At 42.8% G+C, this 27,331-nt stretch overlaps 1 protein-coding gene across 1 annotated transcript in view; it reads left to right on the top strand.

Annotated features, from left to right (window-relative positions):
• Nucleotides 1-385: 385 nt before the first annotated feature.
• GHRHR (growth hormone releasing hormone receptor) overlaps nucleotides 386-27,331 on the top strand; it is a 41,716-nt gene continuing 14,770 nt past the window's right edge. Inside the window, exons 1-7 of the mRNA XM_039366752.1 lie at nucleotides 386-913; nucleotides 2,779-2,881; nucleotides 4,619-4,726; nucleotides 12,911-13,008; nucleotides 19,093-19,190; nucleotides 21,159-21,291; nucleotides 24,878-25,031. Coding sequence (XP_039222686.1) covers nucleotides 386-913; nucleotides 2,779-2,881; nucleotides 4,619-4,726; nucleotides 12,911-13,008; nucleotides 19,093-19,190; nucleotides 21,159-21,291; nucleotides 24,878-25,031 — 1,222 coding nt within the window. The remainder of the gene's footprint in view (nucleotides 914-2,778; nucleotides 2,882-4,618; nucleotides 4,727-12,910; nucleotides 13,009-19,092; nucleotides 19,191-21,158; nucleotides 21,292-24,877; nucleotides 25,032-27,331) is intronic.

Raw genomic sequence — 27,331 nt, 5'->3', positions numbered from 1 at the left:
CTGTCCAGATAATATGGGTAAAAAAATAATCAGAATGCTTCAATACTTTTTCCTATTTTAGTTTGTGTTTACCAGCTTTGCCACATTGTACATTAGTCTGTCTTGAAATGTTAGGGGGAGAAAAAGGAAGCAAGTGTCATCTTGGGCATTGTGATATTATTATATGCAAAAGATGCAAATGAATTGCAACACCTTCTATCAGATGACTATGTTGGGGGACCGGCTTTCTTCACTAGTGTTGTCTATGTATGGGACAACTGACCAAGTAAGATCTGATGGAACATCATGATGATGTTCATAAGATGTGTCCTTTAGACATGAGACAACTGGCCAAGAAAGATCTGATGGGACATCATGATGATGTTCATAAGATTGTCCTCCAGACATGGGACAATTGGCCAAGAAAGATCTGATGGAACATCATGATGATGTTCATAAGATGCGTTCTCCAGACATGAGACAACTGACCAGAAAAGATCTGATGGAACATCATGATGATGTTCATAAGATGTGTCCTTTAGACATGAAACAACTGACCAGAAAAGATCTGATGGAACATCATGATGATGTTCATAAGATGTGTCCTTTAGACATGAGACAACTGGCCAAGAAAGATCTGATGGAACATCATGATGATGTTCATAAGATGTGTCCTCCAGACATGGGACAATTGGCCAAGAAAGATCTGATGGAACATCATGATGATGTTCATAAGATGTGTCCTGCAGACATGAGACAACTGACCAGAAAAGATCTGATGGAACATCATGATGATGTTCATAAGATGTGTCCTTTAGACATGAGACAACTGGCCAAGAAAGATCTGATGGAACATCATGATGATGTTCATAAGATGTATCCTCCAGACATGGGACAATTGGCCAAGAAAGATCTGATGGAACATCATGATGATGTTCATAAAATGACATTAAAAAAATGATATGGAGGAACAGTCATCATCCATCAGTCTAATCTTCCTTATAGTAGAAATATGAAGATAACAAAAAAGTAATGAAAGTTTCATATTTATCCTGGGGTCAGGTGATCACCATTTGTAATTTTCCCAGCCAACCTCTGACAAACAAAGCCAATGGGGGAAGCTGGATTCACTTAATGACTACATGATTTACTTAACAACTGTAGTAATTCACTTAACAATCTTGGCAAAAAAGTTCATAATATTGGTGTGACTCATTTAACAACTGCCTTATTTAGCAATGGAAATTCTGGTCACCATTTGGTTGTAATTTGAGGACTACCTGTAATTGGATTTTGGGGGGTTTCTTTCTTTCTTTCTTTTTTTTTTTGAGTGCTGAAGTCTAAATATTGTTTACAGATAGGATTGCTGAATAATTTTTTTCTTTAGGAGAAACCCACAGAGATTTTATCATTTCTCTTCTTACACCAATTTTCCAAATCACCCTTGTTCAAATTTCAAATACACTCTAGTTCTTGATAATTTATATTCCAGCAGAAAGAAAATATCCTTGGACCAGGGGCTCATGGGTAAAATGTATACAGGTAGTCCTCAAGTTACAATAGTTCATTTAGTGACCGTTCAAAGTTACAACAGCAGTGAAAAAAGTGTTTTATGGTCGTTTTTCACACTTACAACCATTGAGCATCCCCATGATCATGTGATCCAAATTTAGAAGCTTAGCAACTGGTTCATATTTATGACAGTTGCGGTGTCCCGCAGTCCTGTGATATCCTTTTGCGACCTTCTTCCAAGCAAAGTCTCAACATCCATCTCAAGAATCAAAAAAACCTTCAGGTTCATTTCATTTCCGAAAAGCTTGCTGTTTATTGAATACACAGCTTGGTTATGTCAAAGAAAAACTAACTCTGAGGTTCCAACACCAATTCACAGACTTAATAATTCTCCCAGCCAACCCCCCCATCTTACATAATTCAGATCAACAAGCTCACTTTGTTATGGGAACCATCTGCTTTAAATCCACACCTGTTAGGTGACCTTGACAAGGCTTCAAGCTCTCATAGTCTGCAGCTGAATCAACCAGTTTTAGTTTCTCCATTTAATCCACTTGAAAGTAACTCCCTGCCCTCCTCCCATTAATCCAGTGGTTCTCCACCTGCGAGTCGGGACCCCATTTGGGGTCGAAAGACCGTTTCACGGGGGTCGCCAAACAATGCAGTCCGCCATTTCCCCCCCCCCCTTTTCCTTAGCTGTGCTACTCCCTTTTATTCTATTGGCTTTTGAAAGCCAATAGAATAGACTCTCTTGAATAGAGTCTAATTCTATTGGCTTTCAAAAGCCAATAGGAATTGTCCAGGCTGTCTCTGCCCTGCTGAGCCCGCCAAAAGTCCCATTCTGCAAACGGTGCTGCACCAGTTGAGTAGTCCTCGACTTACGACCAATTGAGTAGTCCTTGACTTATGACCGGTTGGGGGTTGTGGCATTAAAAAGGTTGAGAACCACTGCATTAATCTAAAGGTAAGATGAAACGCAGAGGCATCTAGCTGTCAAAGTTTCATCTCTGACACAAAGTCATTGGGGAAGCCAGATTACACTTAACAACCATATTACTAACTTCACAATGGCAGTGATTCAATTAATAACTATGGCAAGAAAGGTCGTCAAATGGGGCAAAATCCACTTCATAACTGTCTCGCTTAGCAACAAAAAGTTTGGGTCGCAAGGCACGACTACCTGCGATGATTTAAATTGCTTTTATTCTTTCCCCTGCCTGCGTTGAATTTTAGGATAAGGATAGGAATGTCAGCTTTTTTCCTTTCATCCTGTTCATTTACTTCTAGGTGGCTGGAATGCTTCAGCCCGACTGTGTCCCCATCACAGAGTGGAAACAGAATGAGACCGAGTGCTTACAAGAGATTCAGCTGCACGTGAACGAAACCGCAGGTACAACCATTGATCTGAATTATGTAAGATGGGGGGGGGGTTGGCTGGGAGAATTATTAAGTCTGTGAATTGGTGTTGGAACCTCAGAGTTAGTTTTTCTTTGACATAACCAAGCTGTGTATTCAATAAACAGCAAGCTTTTTGGAAATGAAATGAACCTGAAGGTTTTTTTGATTCTTGAGATGGATGTTGAGACTTTGCTTGACAGAAGGTCGCAAAAGGATATCACAGGACCCTGGGACACCGCAACTGTCATAAATATGAACCAGTTGCCAAGCTTCTAAATTTGGATCACGTGATCATGGGGATGCTCAATGGTTGCAAGTGTGAAAAACGGCCATAAAACACTTTTTTCAGTGCCATTGTAACTTTGAACGGTGGAAATGGGAAAAGCAGGGAATCTGCATTGGCGGTTTCTCTTACGCCAGTGGTGGCGAACCTATGGCATGCGTGCCAGAGGCGGCACTCAGAACCCTCTCTGTGGGCATGTGCGCCATCGCCCCAGCCCTGCTACTCCCTCATCAGCAGCCACCCTCAGAGGAGAGTCGCCCCTGGGCATGGAGCAGCACAGCCAAGCACAAGGCAGCTGGGTAGCAGGGACAAGACTCCGCCCTCATGCCCTGTTGCGTGCAGATCATGCTGTGGGGCGCGGATGGAGAGTGTGTCCACCATAGCACTGCAGGGCTGCCTGAGAGATCTGCAGCGGGCCGTGGAGGCAGTGGGTGGCCCAGCAGGTGGGGTGGGGTGGAACAGGCAAGCCGGAGTGACAGGGGTGGAACAACAGGTGGGGAGACGGGGTGGTTTTGGGGGACTCGGTCTCTAAAAGGTTCGCCATCACTGTCTTACACTATTTTATTTTGCGATGTAAACATGTTAGAATCACTGGAGGTCTACAATGTTGAGCGTCACTGCTATATTGACAGTAGAGAATATATTGTCAATAGAAGAATGCTCAGTGCCTGTGAGCTTGGTTGTTTGCTTGCAGACGTTGCATGACCCAACTAGGTAACATCATCAGGGCTAGAAGAGGGTGGGGTTTGCTGAGAGGAGGAGGAGGAGGAAGAGGAGGAGGAGGAGGAGGAGGAGGAGGAGGAGGAGGAGGAGGAGGCGGCGAATTGTGGAGTCCTTAATCTTTTCTGAGCAGTTTCCTTGCAAATGTTTTGTGACCCAACTAGGTAACATTATCAGGACTAGAAAAGAGTTTGGATTTTAGGATTAGGGTTGAGACTTTGGATTAGGTTTAAGACTATATCTACTAAGGCTTGTCCATGTTTTAGGATCAGATTGTGGACAATCAATCCCTGTGTGTCTTATACCTGTTTTTAAAGAAATAGTCAGAGGAAGGAAGGAAGGAAGGAAGGAAGGAAGGAAGGAAGGAAGGAAGGAAGGAAGGAAGGAAGGAAGACCTTTTCACAACTTGAGAACCCCTAAAAAAACAAACATCAACCTCAAAATTCATAGCATGAAACATCGTAGTATGGTCTCCACCGATGACCAGGGCAGCTTCATATATTTTCATCCTCCACCCGCTGTATTTTTTTACTGCATACAATTAGAAATTTCGTTTACTACACCTACTCTACCCGTAGTCCTGAAGGGTGCATTCCACTCATTAAGGGGCAATCTTAAAGTTCATTCAATGCGCTGATATACTTTGGGCTCTGCTGTTGGGTTTCTCTTTCCGAGAATAATGGAGAGCTTTTTTTTTAAAAAAAATTCTTTTCTTCCATTTGCAAGGTTGTAAAAGATTATGGGACCAGCTTCTGTGTTGGCCCGATGCAGATCCCGGAGACACACTTTCCTTCACCTGTCCAGGTATCATCTTCCACTTCACAAAGAAATCAGGTGAGGAACCAGTTTGTTGGTGAGAAACACCTTCCTTCCTTCCTTCCTTCCTTCCTTCCTTCCTTCCTTCCTTCCTTCCTTCCTTCCTTCCTTCCTTCCTTCTTTCCTCTCTCTCTCTCTCTCCTTTCCTTCCTTTCTCCCTCCCTCCTTCCCTCCCTCCTTTCCTTCCTTCCTTCCTCCCTCCTCCCTCCCTCCCTCCCTCCCTCCCTCCCTCCTTCCTTCCTTCCTTCCTTCCTCTCCTTCCTTCCTCCTTCCTCTCCTTCCTCCTTCCTTCCTTTCTTTCTCTCTCTCTCTCTCTCCTTTTCTTCCTTTCTCCCTCCCTCCTTCTCCCTCCTCCTGTCCTTCCTTCTTCCTCCGCCCTCCCTCCCGCCCTCCTCCCTCCCTCCGTCCTTCCTTCCTTCCTTCCTCTCTCTCTCCCCCTCCCTTCCTCCCTTCCTCCCTCCCTCCCTTCCTTCTTTCCTTCCTTCCTTCCTTCCTTCCTTCCTTCCTTCCTTCCTTCCTTCCTTCCTTCCTCTCTCTCTCTCTCCCTCCTTTCCTTCCTTCCTCCCCCCTTCCCTCCCTCCCTTCCTTCCTTCCTCTCTCCCTCCCTCCCGCCCTCCTTTCCTTCCTTCTTCCCTTCCCCCGCCCTCCCTCCCTCCCTCCCTCGAAATTAACCCTCCCTCCCGTCCTTCCTTCCTGTACTTCCTCTCTCTCTCCCCCTCCCTTCCTCCCTTCTCCCTCCCTTCCTTCCTTCCTGTCCTTGGGGTTTTTTTTTTTTTTTTTTTTCCCTCTCCCTCCCTCTCTCCCTCCCTCGCTCCCTTTCCTTCCTCCCTCCCTTCCTCCCTCCCTCCCTCCATTACTCCCTCCTTCCTTTCTTCCTCCCTCCCTCCATTCCTCCTTCCTTCCTTCCTTCCTTCCTTCCTTCCTTCCTTCCTTCCTTCCTTCCTTCCTTCCTTCCTTCCTTCCTTCCTTCCTTCTTTAGATTCATTGGTCCAAACCCCTGTGTTTCTATTTTAGTCTTTGGCATTTGTTTCCTTAGTATTGCTAAGGTACACGTGGTCCTTGACTTACAAGCACAACTGAGCCCAATATTTCTGTGGCTAACCAAGATAGTTGTTAAGTGAGTTTTGCCCCGTTTTACAAACTTTCTTACCACGGTTGTTAAGTGAATCTGCCTCTCCCATTGACTTTGCTTGACAGAAGGTTGAAAAAGGGGATCACGTGATCCTGGGACGCTGCGATCGTCATAATACATGCCAAGCATCCACATTTTGATCACGTGGCCACTGGGATGCTGCAATGGTTGTAAGTGTGAAAACAGTCATAAGTCACTTTTTCCAGTGCTGTCGTAACTTCAAACGGTCACTAATCGAATGGTTGTTAGTCAAGGACTACCTGTATATGCTTCTTGGTTTGGTTTTCACACTTTTTATTGAATCAGTTGTGATTACAGGTAGTCCTTTACTTATGACCCCCAACTCACCATAATTTGCTATGCAAGGCTGTTGTAAAGTAAGTTCTGGCTGAATTTGCAACCTCCTTTTTGCTACTGTTGTTAAGTGATCCACTGCAGTTCTTAAGTGAATTAAATGGTCATTAAGCAAATCCCCCCTTGACTTTGCCTGTCAGAAGGTCGCAAAGGGGGATCATGTGATCCCGGGCCACTGCAGCCGTCATAAATATGAACTAGTTATCAAGCATCCAGATGCAAATCACGTGACCATGGGAATGCTGCAATGGTCGTAAGTGTGAAAAATGGTCATAAGTCACTTTTTTCAGTGCTGTTGTAACTTTGAATGATCATTAAATGACTGGTTGGAAGTCGAACACTACCTATGATTAGGTTCACACTTCACAATAAGCCATAGTGTGACACTAGGGGTGTATATGTGCCTGTGACACTCCAAAAAGATCCGGCAAAGATAAACATTAAATTTTGTTCTTTATATAGTAATAATAATAATAATAATAATAATAATAATAATAATAATAATAATAATAATAAGTGCCCCCAGTGAGGCACTACCTTGACGTGGTTGTGGGGCTTGTGTACTCTGAGGAAGATGAGAGCTATGCCAGAGGTTCAACCATACTGGACAGGTCTCATCAGAGGAGTCAGACAAAGAGTGTCTCTCCCATAAAAAATATGGTGAGACGTAAATTTCAGAATGCCATACCGGCTCGGACGTCGCCCGGTTGCCAGCAGCTGCAGAACTACTGGAAGAAAAGGTGTTTACCCGTCGCAGATACACAGTGATGGAAAACAAAGAAATAATGATCTGTTACTACAGATCAAGTCCAACAAGAAGAGGATATCTAAAACGAATGCACCAGTTCTGGAAAGAACAACATCAGAATCAGAAATAACAGAACAGAGACTAGCAGATCAACGCCGATTTATAACACGAAATAAATATTCACAGAAACAGAATTGGACGAACTGCAAAGGTTTACCCAGGGCAAAGAAATCAAAGCCTTACCAGAAGTAATTCAGAATGTAGAGGCAAACCAGGGGGAGTTGGCAGTGAAGGAATCTAGCAGAGATATACAACTGTTTTCTCATTTGGAAACCAGGCCTCTACCTCGGAAGGAACAAAACCCTCTAACTAAAGAAATAAAAGAATTGAAACAAAGAATAACTGAGCATCTAACAGCACAAAAACAACAGAATAAGGCTCCTGCATTGAAGCTTGTTCCAAAGAAACAGCTAGCACAAGCATTAAAAGATGCAAATACTGCAATATCAAGTATAAGCACCAATTCACTGCAAGAAACAAACCAACTAATGTACAGCACAGCTGCAGTTATAACAGAATACCTGGGATGCAAAATCAACAAAGAAGAAAAACAAACAAACAGTGCACCAGAAAAATGGAAGGTTAGACTAGAAAATAAGATCAGCAAGTTTAAAGATCACATGCAAGCAAGCTAGAACAGATGAAAGAAAAGAAGCTGAAGAACAAGAAGACCAAAGAATACCTAATCAAGAAATACCACTTAGAAACAAGGAAGATCAAGGAAGCACTGGAAATAATAAAGCAACAAATAACAGCTATAGCCAGGAAAATCAGTAGATATGAAGCTCGAATTGCAAACTACAGGCAGAACCTCCAATTTCAATCCGATCAGAAACGTTTCTACCAATCCATCAATGGAGAAACTGCAAGGAATCAGTCAGTACCTGACAAGGAAGAAACAGTGCAGTTCTGGAAGCAGATATGGGATAACCCAAAGAAATACAACAAGGATGCGGCTTGGTTAAAAGAGGTGGATGCAAATAAAACAGAAGTTGAAATGAAAGAACTAGTAATAACAACAAAAATGGTAGAAAAAAGAGCAAGGAAAATCAAAAATTGGTCAGCACCAGGTGAAGATGAACTGCATGGGTTTTGGTTGAAACATCTAACTGTTATACACCCACTCATTGCCAAACAGTTCAACAATATACTACAAGGAGGAGAAATTGAAAAGTGGCTAACAACTGGGAAAACCTACCTAATAATGAAAAATCCAGCAAAAGGGGCAACACAGGTAACTACAGGCCAATTACCTGCTTACCAACAACTTTCAATTACTACTGGTGTAGTAGCTGATGCAGTGCAACAACAGCATCTAGTTGAAAACAATCTCTTTCACCTGATCAGAAAGGAAACCGCCCCAACAGCAGAGGAACAAAAGATCAACTCCTAATAGACAAAATGATCTTGGAAAACTGCAAGAGAAGGAAGACCAACCTGAATGTGGCATGGATTGACTACAAAAAGGCATTTGACTCTCTGCCACATGACTGGATAATAAAGTGCCTAGAAATAACAGGAGTCAGTAGAAACATCAGAAAAATTGTGCAAAGATCGATGGCACAATGGAAGACACAGTTGCAGATCAATGGTGAGAGGCTGGGAGAGGTTAATATCAAGAGAGGAATATTTCAAGGAGATTCATTATCACCATTACTATTTGTTATTGCACTGTTTCCTCTGTCAACAATACTGAATAACTCAGGACATGGCTATCAAACATCAAAAACATCTGCCAGACTATCCCACCTCCTTTATATGGATGATCTGAAGCTGTATGGAAAAACATCATCTGAAATAGAATCGCTGCTCAACACTGTCCGTATATATAGCCAAGATATTGTAATGGAGTTTGGCTTGGACAAATGTGCCACACTTACTATCAAACAAGGAAAAATAATGAAAACTGAAGGAATCAAGATGCCCCACGAAAATAACATTAAGAGTCTGGATGAGGAAGAGTACTACAAATACTTGGGTATCCTTCAAGCTGACAACATCAAGCACACTGAAGTCAAGAAAAAGATTAGAGGTGAATACATCAAGAGAGTGAAGAAGATCTTAAATCCAAACTCAATGGAGGAAATACCATAAAGGCAATCAACACCTGGGCAATCCCAGTCATTAGGTACACAGCTGGAATAGTGGACTGGACTCAAGCAGAACTAAAAGCAATGGATAGGCAGACCAGAAAAATAATGACAATGAATCATGCCCTTCATCCACGCAGTGACATTGATAGACTTTATCTACCAAGGCAAATAGGTGGCGTGGAATGCTACAAGTACATCAGATGGTTGAAGAAGAAAAAATGGCTTTGGAAGAATATCTGAAGAACAATGATGAGATGCACTGAAATTAGTATATCAGGAAGGCTTACTAACTACTGGAGAGACCAAACTGGCCTTCAAGAAAGACCAAATGAAGAACAGAATAGAGGCATGGGAAGACAAAGCACTACATGGCCGATACATGAAAAAAATAGCTGGGAAAGCAGATAATAATAAAACCTGGCAATGGCTAAGAGCAGGAAAATTGAAGAAAGAGACCGAGGGACTAATTCTGGCTGCACAAGACCAAGCCTTAAGGACAAATGCATACAAAGTCAAAATTGAGAAGACAGCAACAGACAGTAAGTGCCGCCTATGCAAAGAAGCTGAAGAAACAGTGGACCACTTGGTAAGCTGTTGCAAGAAGATTGCACAAACTGATTACAAGCAGCGGCATGACAAAGTAGCAACAATGGTGCATTGGAAGATCTGCAAAAAATATCATTTGCCTGTAAGCAAAAACTGGTGGGATCATAAAATAGAGAAAGTCATAGAAAATGATAAAATTAAACTGCTCTGGGACTTCAGAATTCAAACAGACAAGCACCTGCAACATAACACCCCAGACTTAACAATTGTCGATAAGAAAGACAAAAAAGTCTGGATAGTGGACGTGGCAGTGCCTGGAGACAGCAGAATAGACGAGAAAGAACTGGAGAAGATAACAAAATACAAAGACCTACAAATAGAAATAGAAAGACTGTGGCAAAAGCAAGCAAGGGTAGTACCAATAGTCATAGGCTCCTTGGGTGCAATCCCAAAACAACTGGAGCACCACTTGAACACCATTGGCATTGACAAATTCGCTATTAGTCAATTGCAAAAGGCGGCCTTATTAGGAACTGCTTCCATCCTGCGACGATATCTGTAATACCATCAAACATCCACATCTGCCTATCCCAGGTCCTGGGTAAGGACTCGATGGTAGACAAAATGCCAAATCCAGTCTGAACATCTGGCTGACTGTGCGATGATCGATAATAATATAATAATAATAATAAGGCAGCCTTACTAACTGCTTCCATCCTGCGACGATACCTGTAATACCATCAAACATCCACATCTGCCTATCCCAGGTCCTGGGTAAGGACTCGATAGGTAGACAAAATGCCAATCCATCTGAACATCTGGCTGACTGTGCGATGATCGATAATAATAATATAATAATAATAATAATAATAATATAATAATAATAATAATAATAAGGCAGCCTTACTAGGAACTGCTTCCATCCTGCGACGATATCTGTAATACTATCAAAGACCCACATCTGCCTATCCCAGGTCCTGGGTAAGGACTCGATAGGTAGACAAAATGCCAAATCCAGTCTGAACATCTGGCTGACTGTGCAACGATCCATAATAATAATAAAGTTGAAAGGCACCTTGGAGATCTTCTAGTCCAACCCCCTGCTCAGGCAGGAAACCCTATACTATTTCAGACAAATGGCTGTCCAGTTTCTTCTTAAAAACTTCCAGTGTTGGAGCATTCACCACTTCTGGAGGCAGGTTGTTCTACTGGTTAATTGTTCTCACTGTTAGGAAATTTCTCCTTAATTCCAGGTTGCTTCTCTCCTTGATTAGTTTCCATCCATTGCTTCTTGTCCTGCCTTCAGGTGCTTTGGGGAATAGCTTGACTCCCTCTTCTTTGGGGCAGCCCCTGAGATATTGGAATACTGCTATCATGTCCCCCCTCATCCTTCTCTTCGTTAAACGAGACATACCCAATTCCTGCAACCGTTCCTTATATGTTTTAGCCTCCAGTCCCCTAATCATCTTTGTTGCTCTTCTCTGTAATATATTTAAATATATATTTAAACTTGATACGATTAGACTAAAATCTTGATTTTTACCCCAGTGGAATAGGATTTTGGTTTTAAGAGATACATTTGTGATTTGATCTTAATTACCCCATAAAAGATACCACCTCTTCTTTCTAAAGTGGGTCAATTAATATAATTGTCGTCACTTGCCAAAATTGACATAATTAGATTGTTTGGGTAAATTTGCATCACTTATGTCATTTGCACTGGGCAAGTGACGTGAATTTCAACAAATGACATCGATTACGTAATTACTCAGATAAATAAATTGATCCCAGTGGCAGACATTTACACGAATGGTGTAATTCTGCCAATTATGCACACTGGGATTTAATGAGCATCCTTTATATATTAATTTAATAGACTTATTTGGCACCCTTCTTGCCTTGAAGTGACACTGGGTACTTAGAAAGAAACCTAATAAATAAATTTCCTGGCCTTGGGCTGCCAAGTTGAGAAATTAAAATAACAGAGTCATTCCCAGGTTATTAAGTATCTCTTTGATTCCAAATTATTATAAAACAATAGTGAGAGGCTCTAGGAGACCATAGTAAAAATTTAGGGGGACAGGTTTGATATTTAAATTTAAATCACAATGAAAGTGTGTTGTCCTCAAGGGAATTGCATCAACAGGGAGGGAAGTGTGTAGGCGGATGCCCCAGGGCTCTGTTCTAGGCCCAGTGCTCTTCAATATCTTCATCAACGATCTGGATGAAGGGATAGATGGGGAACTCATCAAATTCACAAATGACACCAAATTGGCAGGAATAGCCAATACTCCAGAAAACAGGCTTAGGATACAGGAGGATCTGGACAGACTTGAACACTGGGCGCTACCTAACAAAATGAAATTCAGTGGTGAAAAAAGTAAGGTTCTACATTTAGGCAAGAAAACCCAAATGTACAGGTATAGTATAGGGGGTACCTTGCTCAATAGTAGTAACTGTGAGAGGGACCTCGGAGTCCTAGTGGACAATCACCTAAATATGAGCCAGCAGTGTGCTGCAGCTGCCAAAAAGGCCAACTCAGTGCTAGGCTGCATTAACAGAGGGATAGAATCAAGATCACGTGAAATGTTAATACCACTTTACAATGCCTTTATAAGGCCACACTTGGAATCCTGCATCCAGTTTTGGTCACCACGATGTAAAAAGGATGCTGAGACCCTTTTCCTGGTTTTCTGGGAAGTAGAAGGGGAGGAAGGGAGAAATAATCTCAGCCTTGCTAAATTCGTTGAATACAGTTAGTCCTCAACATATGACCACCATTTCTGTTGCTAAGTGAGACAGTTAAATCAATTTTGCCTGGTTTTACCATCTTTCTTGCCACAGTTCTTAAGTGAATTACTGCAGTGGTTACATTAGTAACGTGGTTGTTAAGTGAATCGGGCTCCCCAATGGACTTTGCTTGTCAGAAAAAGCAGATCACGTGACCCCCGGGACACTGCGACCGTCATAAATATGAACCAGTTGCCAAACATCCAAATTTTGATCACGTGACCATGGGGATGCTATAAAGGTCGTAAATGTGAAAAATGGTTATGTCATTTCTTTCAGTGCCGTTGTGAATTCAAATGGTCACTAAGTGAACTATTGTAACTCGAGGACTACCTGTATGCTTACAATTAAGATACTCCTGGTCCTGGTCCTTGTCTGGACTACCTCAAAGGGCTAACACCCTGAGTTGTTGACCCTGGGGCCCCATCACTTGGATCAGTCCAGCTCAATCTAATTTTGCTGATTTTAATTTTTCCTAGGTGTGGTGAAACGAAGTTGCACAGATCAAGGCTGGTCTGATCCGATTCCACCTTATTCAGTAGCATGTTCAATGGAAGATGATGTCTCTCTGGATGAAGTGAGTTTGGGGGGGTGGGGGATAAAGACAGATACTCCACAGGCATAGGGGGAAAGTTTGATACCTCTTAATAGGCTAAACTATAAGAGAAACAACCAGGAATTCTGCTTCATGAATGTGGTCTCTGTCTTTCTACCATCCATCTACTCATCTCTCTCTTTCCCTCTTTCTCTCTCTCTCACCCCCCCCATCTATTTCTATCTACCTATCTGTCTATCTACCATCTCTCTCTCTCTCCCCCCCTCCCTCCCTACCTACCTAGCTATCTCTCTACATATTTACCCACCTACCTATCTCTCTATCTATCTGTTTGTCTATCCATCCATCCATCCATATCTATCTATCTATCTATCTATCTATCTATCTATCTATCTATCTCTATCCTATCATCTGTCTCTCTCTCTCTCTATCTATCTATCTATCTATCTATCCATCCATCCATCATCCATCCATCCATTCATCCATCCATCCATCCATCCATCCATCCTTCTATCCTTCTGTCTGTCTATCTGTCTGTCTGTGTATCTATCTATCTATCTATCTATCTATCTATCTACCTACCTACCTACCTACCCACCCACCCTCCCTCCCTTCCTTCCTTCCTTCCGTCTGTCCGTCCGTCCATCCGTCTATCTATCTATCTATCTATCTATCTATCTATCTATCTATCTATCTATCCATCCATCCATCCATCCATCTATCTATCTATCTATTTCTGTATCTATCTATCTATCTATCTATCTATCTATCTATCTATCTATCTATCTATCTATCTATCTATCTATCTACCTACCTACCCATCCACCCACCCATCCTTCCTTCCTTCCTTCCTTCCTTCCTTCCTTCCTTCCTTCCTTCCTTCCTTCCTTCCTTCCTTCCGTCTGTCCGTCCATCCGTCTATCTATCTATCTATCTATCTATCTATCTATCTATCTATCTATCTATCCATCCATCCATCCATCCATCCATCCATCCATCCATCCATCCATCCATCCATCTATCTATCTATCTATCTATCTATCTATCTATCTATCTATCTATCTATCTATCTATTTCTGTCTATCTATCTATCTATCTATCTATCTATCTATCTATCTATCTATCTATCTATCTATCTATTTCTGTCTGTCTATCTATCTATCTATCTATCTATCTATCTATCTATCTATCTATCTATCTACCTACCTACCTACCTACCTACCTACCTACCATGTTTCCCTGAAATTAGGACCTGGTCTGATATTTTTTTTGCCTCCAAAAGGGGCTTTAGGTTTTATTTTCATGGCATGTCTTAGTTTTTCCACTGTCTCACCTCATGGCAGCAACACCAACAGCCCCATCTAACAGGAGCCCTGTGGCCGTGGCCAGCCCACTTCTGCAGCCACTTCCCTCTGCTTGTGCACGTCAGCCCCGGCCTCCATTTCTCCAGCAGAGGCCTTCACTGGCTGCAAAAAAAGTGGGCCAGTGGTGGTCATGTGGGTTCCTGCTTGACAGGGGTTGGTGCCGCCACTGTGAGGTGAGGCAGCTGGCACATGGGAGACCTGGCTGTGGCGGTCCTGAGGTAAGTAGGTGTGGGTCGCGTAGGGCAGCTCCACCTCCCCCCACTCTATTTTTATTATTATTATTATTATTATTATTATTATTATTATTATTGATTATTATTATTATATCATGTCTCACTTCATGCAACCAGATGGTGGGACAGAGTGGGCGGGGTCTTAACTTTTGGGAGTAGGGCTTATATTAGGTGCACATGTAAAAACAAAGCTAGGTCTTATTTTCAGAATAGGTATTTTTGGGGAAACACTCCCTCCCTCCCTCCCTCCCTCCCTCTCTCTCTCTCTCCCCATATATCTATCTATATCTATATCTGTATCTATCTCTGCCTCCATCATCTATCTATATCTCTATATCTTTCTATCTAATCCTAAATCAACCTAATCCTAAATAATTAAAGCATAAATGTGAATCATGGTGAATTCCCCCCCCCCCCGTATTCTCCTCTGCAATTTACAGATGGTCCTGACTTACAAACTTACACAGGGTTAGCAACCATTCAAAGTTACAATAGCAGTGAAAATAGTGACTTATGACTGGTTTTCACACTTAACGACTATTGCAACGCCCTTATGGTCACATAATCAAAATTCAGGGCAACTGACTCCTATTTATGATGGTCGCCATGTCCTGGGGTCACTTGATCGCCTTTTGCGAGCTTCTGACAAGCAAAATCAATGGGAAAGCCGGATTCACTTAACAACTGTGCCAGTAATTCGCAACTGAAGGGATTCACTTAACAACTGTGGCAAGGAAGGTCATAAAATGGGGCAAGGCTCACTTAAGCGGTGTCTCATTGAGCAACAAAAATTTGGGGCTCTGTTGTGGTTGTAAGTTGAGCATCATTGATCATCCTTTGTAACTTTCCCAGCTGGCTTGTCGCATGCAAAATCAATGAAGGAAGGCAGACTCATTTAATGACCGCCAACAACAGAGGCAAAAATGTTATGAAACGGGGCCATGACTCTCTTAACAGCTGCCTCGCTTAGCAGCAAAAATCTGGGGCTCCGTTGTGGTCCTAAGTCAAGGACTACCTGTATTTTAGTGTCGAGCGGAGACATTCTGCTGCCTTTTGTTTTTTGTTTTTCCTTTTCTTTCAGACTGGGTAAAAATAAGTGGCATCTTTTTCAGAGGAGACAGGATGCTGGTGAAGTTCTCAATTCATAATAGCAAAATAGAATTTCAAATGCGAACAGAGCATCACCCTCTGTGGGGTGACCGACTCGTATTTATTTCATGATAAGTGGGAGAGAGACGCGGCATTAACCCCCGTTGTCCATCCTCGCTTTTCAACAGTGAACAGTGGGACTTTGCAATCTTCTGAGTGGTGCTTGACCTTGAGGGAGGTTTGAGTGAAGAGTCTCTCCACAGGCCACAAATTGGCCCTGCCTTCCTTTAATCATTGGGCACAACCAGGCAACCATCTCAATGCTCATTTTTTCCACGTCCTTAGCTCATGAATTGGGTGACGCTAGTATAAATTGTAGTGCCCCCACCTTCAAGCTATTAATAGACTGAAGAGGGGGACCAACAAAGTAGGCTATCATGAGATAAGGGTAAACTGAGATAAACAACATCTGCATACTGGCCACTAAGAGCAGGGGATACGTATAGCTCAGGATGGAAGTGTGCAGTCTGTTGGTGCTGTCTGAGCTTGGTTGTTTGCCTGTAGATGTTTCATGACCCAATTAGATAACATCATCAGTGGAAGAAGGGAGGGGGGTTGGCAGAGAGGAGGAGGAGGAGGAGGAGGAGGAAGAGAAGGAGAAGAAGAAGAAGAAGAAGAAGAAGAAGAAGAAGAAGAAGAAGAAGAAGAAGAAGAAGAAGAAGAAGAAGAAGAAGAAGAAGAAGAAGAAGAAGAAGAAGAAGAAGAAGAAGAAGAAGAAGAAGAAGAAGAAGAAAAGAAGAAGAAGAAGAAGAAGAAGAAGAAGAAGAAGAAGAAGAAGAAGAAGAAGAAGAAGAAGAAGAAGAAGAAGAAGAAGAAGAAGAGGAGGAGGAGGAGGAGGACAATGACGACTGTGGCGTCTTTGATGCTCTCTGAAGTTGGTGATCTTCTTGAAGGTGTTTCATGACACAACTAAGGGACATTATTAGTGCTAGAAGGGAAGAAGAAGAAGAAGAGGAGGAGGAGGATGACGACGACTTGGTGCTCTCTGAGCTTAGTTGTTTTCTTGCAGATGTTTCATGATCCAACTAGGTAAAATCCTCCTTGCTACAAACTCCATTCCCTTGAACTGATAAAACTCCCTAGATGGGTCATGAAACATCTGCAAGAAAACTATCAAGCTCAGAGAGCGCCAAGGACCCCACACAAAACGAAGTTTACTTGGTATCTCTGTGCTTCAGCTAACTAAAACTGAGGATAGCACTGATATGATTCTGCAGCAGGAAACAACCAATCTGAATTTCTTTCCATGCCCATTTCGTGACCTTATGGATTAGCACCACTTGGTTTCCAAATTTGTTTGTCATTGTGACTCCAGGTGTGAAAGAGCTTTAACACTCATGCCATGTGGGGCTTTAACACTCATGCTGTGTGTAACTTCTGTTGAAGGAAAAATCTTCATCAGAATCCAGTCCAAGCTGGGAATAAACAAAATGGAGACTGCTTTAGAAAGAAGGTTGCAGTTTATTGGAGAGGAGAGCCAGACAGAAAGATGCTCTGAAAAAAAAAAACCCATTTTATACCTTCTTGAGCTTTTGTTTGGAGTTGTTCCTGTGGCATGAACTTTGACCTGAGTCGGAGTGTGCCTTTCTGGTATTCTGATGGTGGTGGGTTAATCCTATTATGTTCCAAAGATCACAGCCTGCTTCCCTGGGTCTATGGCTGGTGAGTGTTGGGTTTTTTTGGTGTGAGGGATTGTAGATTCTAGGGATCTTTCTTTCCAATCCCAGCTTCCTGGCTCCGATCTTTCTGACAAGATTATCACATCTGCATTTCTGCGGACCTGGTTCCTGTTTAGGGCAGAGAGACTTGTGTGTATGTGTGAGGGGTTGGTTTCTGCCTTTAAAATCCTTTGGGGAATATATATTCGGCCTTTTTAATATTTCCCAAAATATTTATGTCTCTGGATTCTTCCCACACTTCAAAGGGAGAGTCATGGGAGATACAGATGTAAAAACTATGGGATTATCCCAGGGGTCTTCAACCCTTTTGGCTTTGCAGACCAGTGGGGGGGGGGTTAGAGGGGATGTTGTGCACCCCAGCTCACACAAGCAGCTCCATTTATGTAAGGGTCAGGTGCGTGCACCCGTCGCTCACAAAAAAAGAGCTGCAAGCATTCACCCATTGCTTGCATGGCCTGATACCAAACCACGGCCCAGGGGTTGGGACTCCTAGATTATCCTGTCCTTTATGGTGTGGCCGTCTTCTGGCTAGCTTGCTTTCTCTCTGGCTCTCATCCCACCAGTTTAAAGAAAATAGAACTAACCTTGAGCAATTAGGAAGGCCTGGATGAGGTGTTAAGAAGAGGTTTGGAGGGATTTTGATGCTAAAGAAACTATTTTAATGTTGAATTTAATAACAGCAGCAAGATTATTGGTGGGTCAATATTGGAAGAAAGACTCTCTGCCTTCTTTAGAAGAATGGGTACTTAAGGTTCCTAATTTAGCAGAAATGGCTAAAATTTCTGCTTATTTAAAGGACCATTCACAAGAGAGATATGTTATTGTATGGAGAAGATGGATAGAAAAGGTTCAGAAGAAGTATGGAACTACAAAGCTTCACTTATTTTATGAGTAATGGATTTGTTTATAAAATTATGATGTTAAAGTTTGAAGAGAGTTAAGGGTTAGTATGATTTTGGTTATTGTATAATTAGTAAACCTAAATAGATTATGTTTAATAGGTTTGTATAACCCTGTACTTGGCTCTGGGAAGTGGGGGGGGGAAGGGGGCAGGGGGAGTGGGGTGGGGGGAGGATGGGTTGAAGGTTAAATAGCTCAGATAAGTAGAAATAGTTTTATTGTATATAATATTGATGTTTTAGAGAGGAATTGCTCGGGCATTTCCCCTGGACCGTATCCGGAGTGAGAAGATAGGAGGCAGGGGAGAAGCAAGTAGGAAGGTTGAGGAGAAGGAGGAGAGGGGGAGAGTGAGGAAGAAGAGGGAAAGAAGGAAGTGAGAGAAGAGGGAAAGAGGGTGGATGCGGTTTGGGGGGAAATGGGTGAGCAATACCGAAAGTGGTGTGTATAAATTTATTTTACTCTTTATCTGAAGTATTTTTTATGAATGTAATATAAAATTGAAAATTAAAAATTAAAAAAAAAAAAAGAAGAAGAAGAGGTTTGGAGGACACACACACAGCCTGGAGAAAGATAAAGTTGTGAAAAAGAAATTCAGCACAACCCTGTCTTGATTTTATTTGGCCTAGGAGAGGCAGGGAGATTGGGACAGCCCTTTGAGGTAGGCCAAGTCATGAAAGAGGCAAGGGAGGGATTTAAAGAATATTCCTGGATCGTTGTAGAGTAGAATCCGGGACCTGTTCCAAAAGCTCAGCTGAAGGGTTGATTTGCTTTTCATTCCAGCTTTCCTTCTTTTCAACCATCCAGACCATCTACACCGTGGGTTACAGCATCTCAACTATCTCGCTTGCCGTCGCAATCCTGATTCTTCTTGCATTCAGGTAGGTCTACAGCAGTGTTTCCCAAACTTGACAATTTTAAGGCATGAGGACTTCAACTCCCAGAATTCCACAGCCAGTGCTGGCTGTGGAATTCTGGGAGTTGAAGTCCACATGCCTTAAAATTGTCAAGTTTGGGAAACACTGGTCTACAGGAGCCTGGGAAATAGAACAACATTTTCATCCCACTCGTTGTTATTATTATTATTATTATTATATTTTTCCCCCAGCCTTTATTCATTTTACAAATAAGTCAAGGCCGTGAACATAGTTATACGCTTTCCTTCTCCTATTTTCCCCAGAACCATAACCCTGTGAGGTGGGCTGTGTGGAAAGAGAATGACTGGCCTAAAGTCACCCAGCTGGTTTTCATATGTAAAGCGGGACTAGAACTCATTAATAATAATAATAATAATAATAATAATAATAATAATAATAATAATAATAGTAAAGTTGGAAGGGACCTTGGAGGTCATCTAGTCCAACCCCCTGCTCGGGCAGGAAACCCTACACCATTTCGGACAAATGGCTGTCCAGTCTCTTCTTAAAAACTTCCAGTGTTGGAGCATTTACTGCTTCTGGAGGCAAGCTGTTCCACTGATTAATTGTTCTCACTGTCATGAAGTTTCTCCTTAGTTCTAGGTTGCTTCTCTCCTTGATTAGTTTCCACCCGTTGCTTCTTGTCCTGCCTTCAGGCGCTTTGGAAAATAGCTTGACTCCCTCTTCTTTGGGGCAGCCCCTGAGATATTGGAATACTGCTATCCTGTCCCCCCTTGTCCTTCTCTTCGTTAAACTAGACATACCCAATTCTCGCAACCGTTCCTTATATGTTTTAGCCTCCAGTCCCCTAATCATCTTTGTTGCTCTTCTCTGTACTCTTTCTAGAGTCTCAACATCTTTTTTACATCGTGGTGACCAAAACTGGATGCAGTATTCCAAGTGTGGCCTTACCAAGGCATTGAAGAGTGGTATTAATACTTCGCGTGATCTTGATTCTATCCCTCTGTTAATGCAGCCTAGTACTGTGTTGGCCTTTTTGGCAGCTGCCGCACACTGCTGGCTCATATTTAACTGATTGTCTACTAGGACTCCGAGGTCCCTCTCACAGTTACTACTATTGAGCATGGTGCCACCTATGCTGTACTTGTGCATTTGGTTTTTCTTGCCTAAATGTAGAACCTTGCTTTTTTCACCATTGAATTTCATTTTGTTAGTTAGTGCCCAGTGTTCAAGTCTGTCCAGATCCTTCTGTACCTGAAGCCTGTCTTCTGGAGTGTTGGCTATTCCTGCCAGCTTGGTGTCATCTGCAAATTTGATGAGTTCCCCATCTATCCCTTCATCCAAATCGTTGATGAAGATGTTGAAGAGTACTGGGCCCAGAACAGAGCCCTGGGGCACCCCACTACACACTTCCCTCCATATAGATGCAGTTCCATTGAGGACCACTCGCTGAGTACGGCCGGTCAGCCAGCTACGGATCCATCATTGTCTCCTCTTGATTGGCCCAAAGTCACCCAACTGGCTTTTATGCCTAAGGCGGGACTAGAACTCCCCGTCTCCTGGTGATTGGCCCAAAGTCACCCAGCTGGCTTTCATGCATAAGGCGGACTAGAACTCATTGTCTCGTCTTGATTGGCCCAAAGTCACCCAGCTGGCTTTTATGCCTAAGGCGGGACTAGAACTCCATCGCCTGGTGATTGTCCCAAAGTCACTCAGCTGGCTTTCATACATAAAGCGGCACTAGAACTCATTGTCTCGTCGGGACTAGAACTCCCTGTCTCCTGGTGATTGTCCCAAAGTCACCCAGCTGGCTTTCATGCCTAAAGTGAGACTAGAACTCACAATCTCCTGGTGATTGGTCTAAAGCCACTCAGCCGGCTTTTGTGTCTAAGGCAGGACCAGTACTCCTTGTCTCCTGATGATTGGTCTATTGTCCCCCACTAACCTTGTGTCTGCTCTCTCTCCCTGCAGGAGACTCCGTTGCCCCAGGAACTACATCCATGTCCACCTTTTCATCACCTTCATCTTGAAGGCCATTTCCATCTTCATCAAGGATGTGGTTCTCCTCGAGAGTGAAGGCAGCGATTACTGCACCTACTCCACGGTATGGGATGAAAAGAACAGAGAACGTAGAATCCTAGGGCTAGAACGGACCTTGGAGGTCCTCTAGTCCAACCTCCTGCTCATGGAATAACCTGCCTCCAGACATTTTGAATGCTCCAACACTGGAAGTATTTAAGAAGAGACTGGACAGCCATTTGACCGGGATAATATAAGGTTTTCTGCCTGAGTAGAACTCAATTTCATTGAGGGCCGCATCAGCATTGTGGTTGCCCTCGGGGGGCCGGGTGGGTGCGGCCAGGGTGGGTGCGGCCTACTGGGTGGGCGTGGATGTAATGGGCGTGGCCTGATGGGTGGGCGTGGCCAGCTCTACATCATTCATGTTAAGGGGGCCTGTGGGGGCCTGGGCAGGAGTGGGACAGATCTGAGGGTCTCTGGCAGAAGGGGGGGGGGACCAAGGCAAGCACCAAGGCATGGTCCATTTTGTCATTCCTCACAAAGGGTGACACCTCCCCAGCATGCACCCAGGGGTGGGGCCGACATAGCAGGGGCTGGTTCCTCGCTGTTTCTAGACGGCCTTGTGGAGCTAAGACTGAATACGTTTCAGCATAGAGGGCCACCACAAAATTGTACATTGGCTCCCAGCCGGCCTGGGCCAGGGCCAAGATAGAGGGGGCTGTTCCCTCACTGTTTCCAGGATGGCTTTGGGGGCCACATGAAACCACTTTGTGGGCTGCATCCAGCCCCCAGGCCTTGTGTTTGACATGTCTGGACTAGAACACCTCTAAGGTCTCTTCCAACTATGCTATTCTAATTTGTTCTGTTCTGTTCTGTTTTGTTCTGTTCTGTTGTGGGAGACCTTATATCATCCCGGTCAAATGGTTGTCCAGTCTCTTCTTAAAGACTTCCAGTGTTGGAGCATTCACAGCTTCTAGAGGCAGGTTGTTCCACTGCTTAATTGTTCTAACTGTCAGGAAGTTTCTCCTTAGTTCCAGGTTGCTTCTCTCCTTTGTTAGTTCCCACCCATTGCTTCTTGTTCTGTCTTCAGGCGCTTTGGAAAATACCTTGACTCCCTCTTCTTTGGGGCAGCCCCCTCAAATATTGGAAGACTGCTGTCATGTCCCCCCTTGTGCTTCTCTCCAATGGGCTAGCAACCTTGTCTCTTTTATGACTCATGGACTTCAACTCCCAGAATTCCAGAGCCAGCATGGCTCAGCTTGGATACCTTTCCCTTTCCCCTCAGCATGGCTGGCTCAGGAATTCTGGGAGTTGAAGTCCACGAGTCATAAAGTGGCTTAGGCCTAGACCAGGGGTAGGCCACCTTGGCTCCTTTATGACTCGTGGACTTCAACTCCCAGAATTCCTGAGCCAGCCATGCTGAGGGGAAAGGGAGAGGTTTCCAAGCTGAGCCATGCTGGCTGAGGAATTCTGGGAGTTGAAGTCCACGAGTCATAAAAGAGCCAAGATTGCCTTACCTGGCTGGACATATCTAGGTCCATCAACAGTTCATCCTACAATTTTAACCTCCCTCCATATTATCTTCGTTGCTCTTCTCTGCACACTTTCTAAGATTCCATCTCTTACTGGGGTGCAAAGAATCATGGGAGGTCTAGCTACAGCTAGACCTTGATCTACAGCCATTCATTAATGAATGTTCGAAGTTGCAAGAACATTGAATAAAACGACTTATGACCATTTTTCACACTTATGACTGTTGCAGCATCCCCATGGTCTGATGATCAAAATTCAAATGCTTGGCAACTGACTCGTATTTATGACGGTTGCAGTGTTCCGGGATCATGTGATCCCCTTTTGTGACCTCCTCGCAAGCAAACTCAATGGGGAAGCCAGATTCACTTCACAACCGTGTGACTAGTTTAACAACTGCAGGGACTCATTTAACAACAGTGGCAAGAACGGTCATAAAATGGGGCAAAACTCACTCAACAGCTGTCTCGCTTAGTGATGGAAATTTTGGGCTCAATTGTGGCCATAAGCCGAGGACTACTTATAAATAATTATGGGCAGTTGGAATGTAATATATGTCCTTCCTAGTTATTTAGGTCTTCTCCCATCCTTCAGTGTCATACGACTGAATTACAACATTCAAAGACAGTAGCCGAAGAAAGCAATTAGATATGCAGAACGGAAATATATTGATTTAAATTGGTGTAAAGGAACTAATTTAACGCCTCAGCATCCCTTCTAATTTCAAATTTACAGATAATCCAATTGTGATTGTGTTCCAGTCCACCCAGAATTAGAAACACAGTCCCTTGTTCGTTAGGCCAGACCACGTGTAGTCCTCGGCCGGAAGATTGATCTCCACTTAGGAAACTCTCAAATCACTTGAGAAACCCTCAAAGACGAAATAAGGATGAGAGTTATTTTCAGAAAACGAGGAACGGTGCCATTTCTGACACAGGAGCCAACTCCAGTGTTTGTCTCCTAACAAAACAAAGCTCTCAGCTGGATATCAGGAGAATCCATTTGATGACATTGATTGAATGCACCAAGAATGGACATGTTAAGTGATCTCTCTGCTCATACTTCTCCGCACTATTTTGTAACCTTCTCTTGTCTTCAGAGAATAATCTGCATCTTCTGGGCATTGAGAGTTTGCCAGAGTTGCCCAATAGGAAAATAACTTTGTGTAGATCTTTCAAGGTTGGGTGGTATGGATGACTTTGATTTATTGAACAGAACAGAGTAGCAGAGTTGGAAGGGACCTTGGAGGTCATCTAGTCCAACCCCCTGTTCAGGCAGGAAACCCATTTCAGACAAATGGCTGTCCAGTCTCTTCTTAAAAACTTCCAGTGTTGGAGCTTCCACAACTTTTGGAGGCAGGTTGTTCCAACTGTTTTCTGTCAGGAAGTTTCTCCTTAGTTCTAGGTTACTTCACTCCTTGGTTAGTTTCCATCCTTTGCTTCTTGTCCTGCCTTCAGGCGCCTTGGAGAATAGCTTGACTCCCTCTTCTTTGGGGGCAGCCCATGAGATATTGGAAGACTGCTATCATGTCCCCCCTTGTCCTTCTCTTCATTAAACTAGACATACCCAATTCTAGCAACCGTTCCTTATATGTTTTAGCCTCCAGTCCCCTAATCATCTTTGTTGCTCTTCTCTGAACTCTTTCTAGAGTCTCAGCATCTTTTTTACATCGTGGTGACCAAAACTGGATGCAATATTCCAAGTGTGGCCTTACCAAGGCCTTGTAAAATGGTATTAATACTTCGCGAGATCTTGATTCTATCCCTCTGTTAATGCAGCCCAGAACTGTGTTGGCTTTTTTGGCAGCTGCAGCACGCGGCTGGCTCTTATTTAAGTGATTGTCCACTAGGATTCCAAGATCCCTCTCACAGTTATTACTACTGAGCAAGGTTCCCCCTATGCTATACCTGTACATTTGGTTTTTCTTGCTTAAATGTAGAACCTTACTTTTTTCACTATTGAATTTCATTTTGTTAGATAGCGCCCATCTGTATCTTGAGCCTATCTTATGGGGTCAGCTATTCCTGCCATATTTTTCTTTGCCAAGATATTATTTGCCAGGATACTGTTTGGAGATAGGATTTGAATGAACCCATGCCAATGAGAAGGTTGCTTGAGATATCTCCTTGCTTCTTCCGCAGGCTGGATGCAAGATCTCCATGGTGCTCCTTCACTACTTCACCATGGCCAACTTCATGTGGCTGTTAGCAGAAGCTCTGTACCTCAACTGGCTGCTTCTTTCCTCCTTTCCCCATGGAAGGAAATACTACTGGTGGCTTGTCCTCTTTGGATGGGGTAAGTCAAGCTGACTTCTTGAACTGCCTTCTTCCTCATTTGTTTAAAAGAAATGCGGTTAAATCACCATCAATAAAGGGGTGTCATCAGAAGGATGCAAAGAGCCAGTAAGGAATTAGGCTAGAAACCAGAAGACTGTGAGTTAATAATAATAATAAAGTTGGAAGGTGGATTGTAATGTGGGCTGGCTTAGAGAAGATGAAAATCTTTTTAAACAAGTAAAGGATCAAAAACAAACTCACATTAAGAGGGTTTATGGGGTTCTAGTGGAATTGGATTCAGAATCTGAATTAATTAAAGACTGTATGATTAAATGGGCACAAAATTTTGGTGAGCCAATCCCACTGGATACCTGGGAAATTATCTGGGTGAGAAATGTTAAATTTACACAAGCCCAGAACTTAAGGGAGAATTTTTATAAGATGTTTTATAGATGGCACCTTGATCCACAAAAAATGTCTCTTATGTACCCTGATTTACAGCCTAAGTATTGGAGATGTGGCTGTTTGGATGCCACTTATTATCATATCTGGTGGTCGTGTAAAAATATAAAAGCTTTTTGGATTAAGATATGGTGGAATATTCAAAGAATTTTTAGAAGGAGGGTAAAATTTACTCCGCAATTATTTTTGTTAGGTATTGTTACTGATTGTGATGCTAAGGAGGTTATATTAATGTTAAATTTGATTACAGCCTCAAGGCTGTTAGTAGGGCAATATTGGAAGAAGGAATCTTTGCCTACCTTGCAAGAGTGGTTTTTTAAAGTTTCTTATCTGGCAGAAATGGCAAAGATTTCGGCTTTTTTAAAGGCAATCGCAAGAGAAATTTCTTGTTGTATGGGAAAAATGGATAAATTTTATACAATATAAATTGGATATAAAAAAATATTATTTAGCCTTTTTGTAACTTGTATATAATTTTTGATATTTTATAGATTGTTTTCTCTTTTTTTTCTTTTTCCTATTTCTTTTTCTCTTTCTTTCTTTTTTCTTTTTTTCTCTTTTTAAGTATTTTTTTTCCCTTAACGTTTATGTCATATATATTTTATTATTAACTATTTTATAAGTTGTAAAAATTTGTTTAGGTTTCTTAAAATTTTAATTAAGCCTATATTCAGCTCCGGGAAGCTCAGGGGGGGGATGGAGGGGGTGGTTTGGGAGGGGTTGGGTGAGGGTTGTTTTGTTCTGTTTTTCTTGTTTGTTGTTGTTTTTTTGTTGTTTTTGGAAAAACTTTTAAAAATTTTCAATAAAAAAAATAATAATAATAAAGTTGGAAGGGACCTTGGAGGTCATCGAGTCCAACCCCCTGCTCAGGCAGGAAACCCTATACCATTTCAGACAAATGTCTGTCCAGTCTCTTCTTAAAAACTTCCAGTGTTGGAGCATTCACCGCTTCTGGAGGCAGGTTGTTCCACTGGTTAATTGTTCTAACTGTCAGGAAGTTTCTCCTTAGTTCTAGGTTGCTTCTCTCCTTGATTAGTTTCCCTCCGTTGCTTCTTGTCCTGCCTTCAGGCGCTTTGGAGAATAGCTTGACTCCGTCTTCTTTGGGGCAGCCCCTGAGATATTGGAAGACTGCTGTCATGTCCCCCCTCGTCCTTCTCTTCGTTAAATTAGACATACTCAATTCCAGCAACCGTTCCTTATATGTTTTAGCCTCCAGTCCCCTCATCCTCTTTGTTGCTCTTCTCTGTACTCTTTCTAGAGTCTCAGCATCTTTTTTACATCGTGATGACCAAAACTGGATGCAGTATTCGAAGTGTGGCCTTACCAAGGCCTTGTAAAATGGTATTAATACTTCACGAGATCTTGATTCCAAGTGTGGCCTTATCAAGGCATTGTAAAGTAGTATTAATACTTCACTTGATCTTGATTCTATCCCAATTCCAGCAACCGTTCCTTATATGTTTTAGTCTCCAGTCCCCTGATCCTCTTAGTTGCTCTTCTCTGCACTCTTTCTAGAGTCTCAGCATCTTTTTTACATAGTGGTGACCAAAACTGGATGCAGTATTCCAAGTGTGGCCTTACCAAGGCCTTGTAAAATGGTATTAATACTTCACGAGATCTTGATTCTATCCCTCTGTTAATGCAGCCCAGCACTGTGTTGGCTTTTTTGGCAGCTGCAGCACATAGCTGGCTCCTATTTAAGTGATTGTTCACTAGGACTCCGAGATCCCTCTCACAGTTACTACTATTGAGCAAGGTACTACCTATACTAGTCCTGGAGCCACTTGGGTGACTTTGAATCAATCACCAGAAGACTGGACATTCTAGTCCTGCTTATGGCATGAAAGCCAACTGGGT

Source organism: Crotalus tigris, unplaced genomic scaffold, assembly GCF_016545835.1.
Source record: "Crotalus tigris isolate CLP2741 ecotype Arizona unplaced genomic scaffold, ASM1654583v1 scf7180000020352.946698, whole genome shotgun sequence".
NCBI classification, from domain to species: domain Eukaryota; kingdom Metazoa; phylum Chordata; class Lepidosauria; order Squamata; family Viperidae; genus Crotalus; species Crotalus tigris.
The sequence above is the reverse complement of the archived record's forward strand: the minus strand, read 5'-3'. Positions and strand labels throughout refer to the sequence as shown.